The sequence below is a fragment of the Electrophorus electricus genome, chromosome 2 (assembly GCF_041902795.1).
Source record: "Electrophorus electricus isolate QZ-2024a chromosome 2, ASM4190279v1, whole genome shotgun sequence".
Taxonomy (NCBI): domain Eukaryota; kingdom Metazoa; phylum Chordata; class Actinopteri; order Gymnotiformes; family Gymnotidae; genus Electrophorus; species Electrophorus electricus.
Genome location: NC_137498.1, coordinates 35,951,483 through 35,959,234, shown reverse-complemented (window position 1 = coordinate 35,959,234; position 7,752 = coordinate 35,951,483). Strand labels below are relative to the sequence as shown.

Below are 7,752 nucleotides of genomic sequence, written 5' to 3'. Positions count from 1 at the left end.
ACATTACTACAGAAATGGATTCACCAAGGCATTAAATTAACAACAATTTATAAAATATTTAGAAAAACAATGTACTGTACATTATGGGGCATATATTAGCTCACAGATGACAAATTCAATCAGGTAAAGAAACATCTAAGCAATATTTGTTCCTTTTCCAGAGCTCTAATGCATAAGGCACTACAGTCATGTTATATTTATCATATTACTTTCAGTTAAACTCAAGTGTCAGACTCTGTAGCTGTACAAACACAAGTAGTAATTGTTTCATGAAAAATGAGTTTAAATAGCAATAGTGGTAATCACATGATAGTAGTTTTAAGTGTGAAAGAGAAAAAAACTAATTCGTTTTCTTTTCTATCTCACCCTGTATGCCTGCATCAACAACAACACGGTACATGTAGTTCTTGGCATCCATTAGGCTATATGTCAGTATTTCCAATAGGAAACAGGCTTTATTCCTCCTGCCACGAATGAGACAGGAATGGTCCAGCTGAATCAACAGTCCTGTGAATGATGGGTCTACACTGCACTGCTGCAGTAGAGCACGCTAGATGTTTTGCACAGAAAACTCGGAGCACCATGAATGGAATTTTATTAGGAGAAGGAATAAGTCCTCTGTTGCTGGTTGAAGACATCATGGTTGTGGGCTTTGTCCTCTTCTTTCAAGTTTCTTATCGGTCATCATTGTACATTATAAAGCAAATCCCTGCACATATCTGACATATTTATAAAGCTCAAACTAGACAGTAATTTTTATCACCCACTGTAAAGCAAGCAGAAGCCTTATAATTCTGAAGGCCATGAGACTGAGCACCATTTTAGCTTAACAGTCTTCAGTACAGGTTGAAGCCATCGAGTAGAAAAATGGTGCAGTAAGTGTTACAGTAAAGAACTCTTTCTGTGCTACAGGAGTTTGAGCAGTTCAATAAAAGGCTTGGAGATGTCTCCAGACAAGTTCGGATCCCTCTGCCAGTATCTAACGTCCTCTGGGAGCATTGTATCCGACTGGCCAACAGAACACTAGTTGAAGGGTAAGTAGCACACGCTGACCTGCCAGAAGGAAAATATAACAGTCCAGTTGTTCTTTGTAATTGCTAATGCAGTAAAAACCGAATGCTTTTGTGCATTTAGATGTCTCTTACAGTGCCAAAATAACAACTGCCTTGGGTAGTTGCCCAGACACAGATCTAGATCTGAACTAAGAAGGATTTCCAGTGACCAATTACCATTAACAAAGTGATATAGTTCTGGAATTGTATTAACCTGACTGAGGAATAGTACCCAAGAGAAAATACAACTGTTATAAAAGATTGTAAAATTACTGTTTTACACTAAATCCGTAATGTGTGATTTTTTCCATATAGCCATATAATGCATATAAGGCAATTTCACCCCTGGAATCAAAGTTCTATGTATGGTAGAAAATTCTGACGAGGACCATTGGGGAGTCCTTTTTTTCCCTGGAACACCTAAGATAGAATGGGATATCTGGGATCATAACTTTGAAAAAGAAGGTCAAAATGCTTGCTATATGAACTTGGTTGTTATTCACAGTTGTGTTAAAGTATTTTAATATCCAGACTTGCTTTCTGTTTCAGAAAGAGACCATAAATTCTGAAAGCTGCAGGAACTGATAAATGATTTGTATATTTATGAAGTACTCCACATTCTTATGCAAGCTGTTGACAATACTGGAATCTTAATATGGTTCTTGCTTCATCTTCGAGATTTTATGACTGATTTTATGACTTTTTAAAATTTTTGATCAGGCTGCCATTCGTGTCCTTTTCCTAAAGTCACCAATTCATCTCTAGTGAATGAGCATGAATAATAGTTAATGTCTCACAAAATCTCTTCAAACTGAGTAAAGCGGTTTTTTGTCTTCTGTTCACTTATCCACCTACTGCAAGATACTATGAGAAGTAACTAAGACCTTCCTGTCTGACTGAGCAGTGGAAAATAATGAAAACATCCTTATGCTTGTTATCAGTTATGGCTTGGTTGTTTAGAAGTGATGGTAGACATACTGGTAAATCAAGAGGATTTCTAGGGGTATGCAAAGGGTGTTCAAAATTTCTCCAATGAAATATTAGATTTGTAGACAACTGGAAGTGGGAGGAGAAGAAATTTTAGCTGCTTCATCCATCTTGAGTTTGCATGGGCTCTTTTTTTCAATTTTTTTATATTACACGAGGGAATGTGTACCTTTTTGGGAAAGGAGTGGGAGGAGGTTCCAATCCTTGTTCCTTGGGCAGACTCATAAATGTTCCAGAACCACACTGTAGTTCTGTCAGGCACCAAATGCCTCTGGTGAGTTATGGTGATGAGTAAAGAAACAGGTCAAATATCTCAAAATGTCCTGCCTTTCAGACTGCTCATCAGGCCAACCCATGAGAGGTTTGATTTCCATTTTATTAATTTATCTGCCTTTCTCTTTTCTATGAAATCCATTTGTTTGAACATCTGCTTGTCAAAAGTGATTTTTTGGTTGTTTATGCATTTGATTCCAAGTGGGCAGTAACCCCCAAGGAACAGTTAAGTGGTCAGTTAAAGAATCTTCTTGATCTGCTAGAGTCCCCTGAGCTCTCTCACTTGTCAGCTTACTTGCTTTAGAGTTCACAGTACAGAAAATAAGCCCACACACCCTTCAACTCCATTGTCCAGCTGTCCTCACATATATCGAACAGAGAACATGTACAACATCCTTTGGCACTACTAGTCTGGCAGTATTTGACTTCAGAAAAGCATTTTGATCTTAAGAGAACAAATAAAAATAATGTATTTTTCTTACACAGCTATTCGTTCCTTATCAATGTCTGTGGGCACTGGGAGAAAGAAATAATTTTGTTGCTGTTCATTAAATTGAAGGCAAAGGCTAGGGTAGATCCAGCACCTCTTCCTATGTGTGCTATTTAGGTGGTCCAACCTCCCTCCATGGTCACTTTGGCCAAGCAGTACAGGTTCAATGATTGCAGTAATTGTTCAAAGATATTTATTATCACTTTCCAGTTTCTAGATGTTTCCCAATGCTTGTGTAGAGAGGAACAACTTCTGGGTGGGCTAAATTCAGTTAATGCTAGATGCTAACATCTGTTTGTGTACCATATCATGGCTTATTTCTTTTATCAATGGTTCCCAGACAGCTACTGTTCTTGAGTGGCAGCTTCTCCACTGTTTCAAACTGTTACAACTTTATCCATTTTGCTTGTGCACCTCGTCTCCAAGGAAACCTGCCTGTTTACGTTCAGAATCTAGCAGTTACGTTACAGTATAGGCCAATGCACTTCCTGGGCCTCTTAGTATCTTTGCACCACAGAAAGTATTTATGCCACTGTTATCTGAAAAAAAAAATGCTGGTGTCAGATTCAGCTGATCTGCCTGGGTGTGTTTGCTTTGCTTATGGCTGCATTATAAATTGGCTGTTGTACCCAACACTTAGACCCCAAGTGCATCTAAGCCATTATCTGGTGATGGGAGTTCCACAGTATTTTGGTCATCATTGATATTTTGCCAGTTTTGATACCCAGATTTATGGTTTAACATTTTCTTACCCTACTTAGTATTCATATAGACAATTTCTCTTTTTTTGTCTCTTCACTGAATACTCTTGTGTTTTTTCTCTAAATTACAAAGGTATTTAATTACCTTATAGCAAGATAACCCCCAGAAGGGAATGGTTTTGCAGGTGGTGGCCACAGACAGTTAGTCTCTCCTTAGCCTTCCTGACTGATTCTTCTCTGCAATAATGTAGTTTCGCATTTTGCTACAGTCCTTGTCACCACTGGTAGCATGATACCTGCTTCCCATTCAATTGCAGAGGTAGTCCAGCTCCTCCAGGATTGCACATCCATACGCACCATCACAAGAAGGTCTGCTGTGTATCTCAGCACAGTCTTAAGTTCATAGAGATACTAGTACATGGGCCATTACACAAGGGGAGTTGTACAGGCCTGTAGAAGGGCATCCACCTAGCAGCAGGACCAGTATCTGCTCCTTTGTGCATTGCCAGAGTCCTACAAAATGATGTCCAGCAGGCTACTGATGTGCATGTTTTATTACAAAACTGTCAGAAACAGACTCCATGAGGGTGGTTTGAGGGCCTGATGTCTTATAGTGAGACCTGTGTTCATGGAGCACAATTGGCATTCGCCGGAGAACCATGCAGCTCAATTGGCATTCACCAGAGAACACCAGAATTGGCAGGTCTGCCATTGGCACGCCGTTCTCTCCACAGTTGAAAGCACATTCACACTGAGCACATCTGACAGATGTGAAAGAGTCTGGAGATGCCATGTTGAACATTATGCTCTCTGCGATATCATCCAGCATGGCCGGTTTGGCAGTGGGTCTGTGATGGTCTGAGGAGGCATATCCTTGAAGGATTGCACGGATCTCAGTGATAGTCAGCAGTACCCAGACTGCTGTTAGGTCCCGAGATGAAATTCTTAAAGCTATTGTCAGACCTTATGGTGGGTTACCCTGGGTTCCTCCTGGTGCTGGACAATGCCCAGCCTCTTGTGGCCAGAGTATGTAAGCTGTTCCTGGATGACGAAGGCACTGATGCCATTGATGAGCCCTCACAGTCCTCAGACCTGAGTCCAGTTGAGAACTCTAGGACATTGTTTCAGTGCATGCAACACCCCCCCCATATAGCACCACAGACTGTCCAGGAGCTCACCAATGCCCTGATGTAGGTCTGGGAAGATAGTCCCCAGGACACCATCCGCTATCTCATCAGGAGCATGCCTGGACATTGTCAGGAGTACATGTGGGGGCTATAAGCACGATTGAGTTACATTTATAAGTTGCTGTGATAAAATTCATGCAATTTAGATCTGCCTATGATTTCAGTTTTTCACTTTGACTTTGATTTGGAATCCAGCTCTCAATGGGTTGATTTTGGTTTCCATTGACTGAAATGTCATTTTGTTTTCGATGAAGTACCCAATTTATACCACTATAGATTTTCAACTTGATTCTTTCATTCATTGAGATCTGATGTGTGATTTAAGTGTTCCCTTAAATTTATGAACAGTGTATTAAGCACATTTATTATTTGTAACCTTAAATTCTATAGTGTAGGGGTTTGCTGACTTTCATGCAGTGAGAGCTTGACATCACAGGTAAAAGAATATAAAGACCCATAGCAGGAGTTGCTACTCGTTATCACTAGGAAAGTGGCGTTATCGCTAAGGGGGTACAACACCACAATATTTGCTGATGAGGTCTGAACCAGCTCACACTGAAAGATGTACAGGCCAAAAATTGGGAAAGTCTATTGTGCTGTCTCTCACATTTTCCTTATCAGTTAACACTGTTAAGATGAGAGTTTATTTGCAGCTTATGCCAGGCCTAAGTGACAAAGGAGATCCCAATGATGGCTATTGTACCAAAAATTTACAACTCCCAATTTCTAGTGATGAAAAAATGAAAATCTTTACTCCAGAGATAAAACACTGGACTTGGTGTATAGTGAGAACATCAAAACAAAACATTGTGTTTTTAAATAAAAAGCAAAAGAGGATGACCATCACTGAGCATAAGACAGTAGCAGTCTCTTTAGTCATCCACTCTAGTACTTGCCAAGAAAATGTGCAGAATAAATGAATGCATTGTGCAAAGTAAATGGATCCCTGTGTGTGCCTGATGCCCCTGCTCCTCTCCTCTGCTGTCTGCCAGCTATGCTAATGTGAAGAAGTGCAGTAACGAGGGCCGAGCACTCATGCAACTGGACTTCCAGCAGTTCCTCATGAAGCTGGAGAAGCTGACTGACCTCAGGCCCATCCCCGATAAGGAGTTTGTCGAGACCTACATCAAAGCCTACTACCTGACTGAAAACGACATGGAGCAGTTCATCAAGAATCACAGGGTAAGGGAGCCAATGCTCAGTAGCAGGAAGGACTTTATGTATAACGGACTTTCTTGTGGTGAAAAATGGAACCAAATCACTCAGGATTACAAGTCCATGACTGTTGCAGTATTTTAACAAATGACCAGTATGGATTTTACCTAGATTGGTTTAATTAGGTCTGATGGTGAAAATATGATGTTTGATATAATGATATATAACTTTCTTTCCGTTTCTTTTAGTTTCAATTTGAGTTAAGGTTTTTGGAAAATAATACATTTCTGTTAACAATAAGTATTACTTAGAGGAGCAGGTTTCTGCTTTAACCATTTTTAATATTAAATGTAGTGATATTCCTGAAGTGTGTAATGGAAGTTCTTCACTAGACAGAAAGGCATCTGCATTTTTTTCAGCCTCTATGTTGTGTTTGAGCAGGAATACTCCATGAAGCAGCTGGCTAACCTGGTCAATGTCTGTCTTGGCTCTCACATCAACAAGAAGGCCAGGCAAAAACTCCTTGCAGCGATTGATGACATCGACCGACCAAAAAGATAAACTATAGCAGACCTCACAGGCTGAAGGCAGAATCACCAGTGGAGATCCCATTCACCTACAATTATCTATGTGCAGACTATTCTACTGGCATGAGGAACATTTTGTCCCCAACAAACGTTTGCTGCTTCTAGGTCCATTTTAATGCAAATGTAACCAACTCGCTCTCTTAGTGTATAAATGATACTTGAGACCTTTGAGATCTCTGATATCTGTGTATTGTAAACTCAGTGACCATGTGAAGGATCACATAAATTGAGCACAGCTCTTTGGAACACATGACCATCATAGAGTTGTTGCCCAGCAGTGATATACTTCATTATAAGCAATGTCCAATATTTTGATGGTTCTCCAGCAGTGTCCTTGACCTACATCTTCTGTCCATCTTTAGATGTAGGCATGCTTTTTAAAAACCATTGAAACTAATGAAGATGGGGTTTTCATCTTGTAGTCTTAATGTCTGCTTCTTTAAGCCTGTTATTTCAGCTTGCTGTATGTTCTTTGTTGGAACTTAATTTTTCTCTTAAAAAAAATAATATTTATCCTGATTATGTATGCATGTGGATGACTGGTATATCAGCCACATATCAGGATTTTTGTTTGTTATTGGTTGGTAGCTTTTTTCTTGATGTTACATATTCATGTTTAGGATTTTGGTTGCTCTTTGCCTTTTTTTCTTGTGTATGAAATTCTGAAATATGAAAACAGATAAAACTTGCTTAAAGGACATAATTCTGCACTTAGACAGATGGTTTATACTGTATATGTTATGTCATAAATATTTTATTTATTTCAGCTTATTTGAGCATCCAGGATGTTATAGCAAACTGTGTGTGCCTGTCATAAAAATATAATTGGTGTTACTCTGTAGTGGTCTGAAACAAATAATTACTTTACATGTATTAATACATGACTAACCAGTTTAAATCAAGATCCCAAAATAAATACACTAACATGTATGATGCATTTGTGCTGGTGAAATTCTATACCATGGATTTAACAATCATTTCTTCTTCTAAGGCATTTTAGTCAAGGTTGAATTAGGATTGCAAAAACAATTTCAATATTGTTTCTAGTATGAGGCTCGAGTATGCCTTTCTTGAGCTATTTTTATGTTGCTAAGGATTCCTAATCCTTCCATAATGTCATTAGGAGGGTGGTAGTCAAATAGCTTGCGACATGTGTGTACGCCACATCCAGTCAGGAAACCCTGCTGTACTAACCTGCTGCTCCAGTGGCCCTGACAGCCTGCTGTGCTTCATGCCCAGCATGAGCATTGGCACAGTGCCCAACCTCTCCTCCAGCGGCCACTGCTTAACTCTGTGTCTGTAGCATACATCTAGAGTAGC

At 39.6% G+C, this 7,752-nt stretch overlaps 1 protein-coding gene across 6 annotated transcripts in view; it reads left to right on the top strand.

Annotated features, from left to right (window-relative positions):
• Positions 1–7,365, top strand: part of vps50 (VPS50 EARP/GARPII complex subunit) — an 84,953-nt gene extending 77,588 nt beyond the window's left edge. For 4 of the 6 annotated variants that reach the window (XM_027012053.3, XM_027012052.3, XM_081701629.1 and 1 more), the window contains 3 exons: positions 913–1,034; positions 5,683–5,872; positions 6,287–7,365. In XM_027012053.3, the coding sequence (XP_026867854.1) occupies positions 913–1,034; positions 5,683–5,872; positions 6,287–6,406 (432 nt within the window). In that variant the 3' untranslated portion in view covers positions 6,407–7,365. Of the gene's footprint in view, positions 1–912; positions 1,035–5,682; positions 5,873–6,264 lie in introns of those variants that run through there. The other 2 variants (XM_081701636.1, XM_081701647.1) reach the window with 2 other exon arrangements.
• The last annotated feature ends 387 nt before the right edge of the window (positions 7,366–7,752 follow it).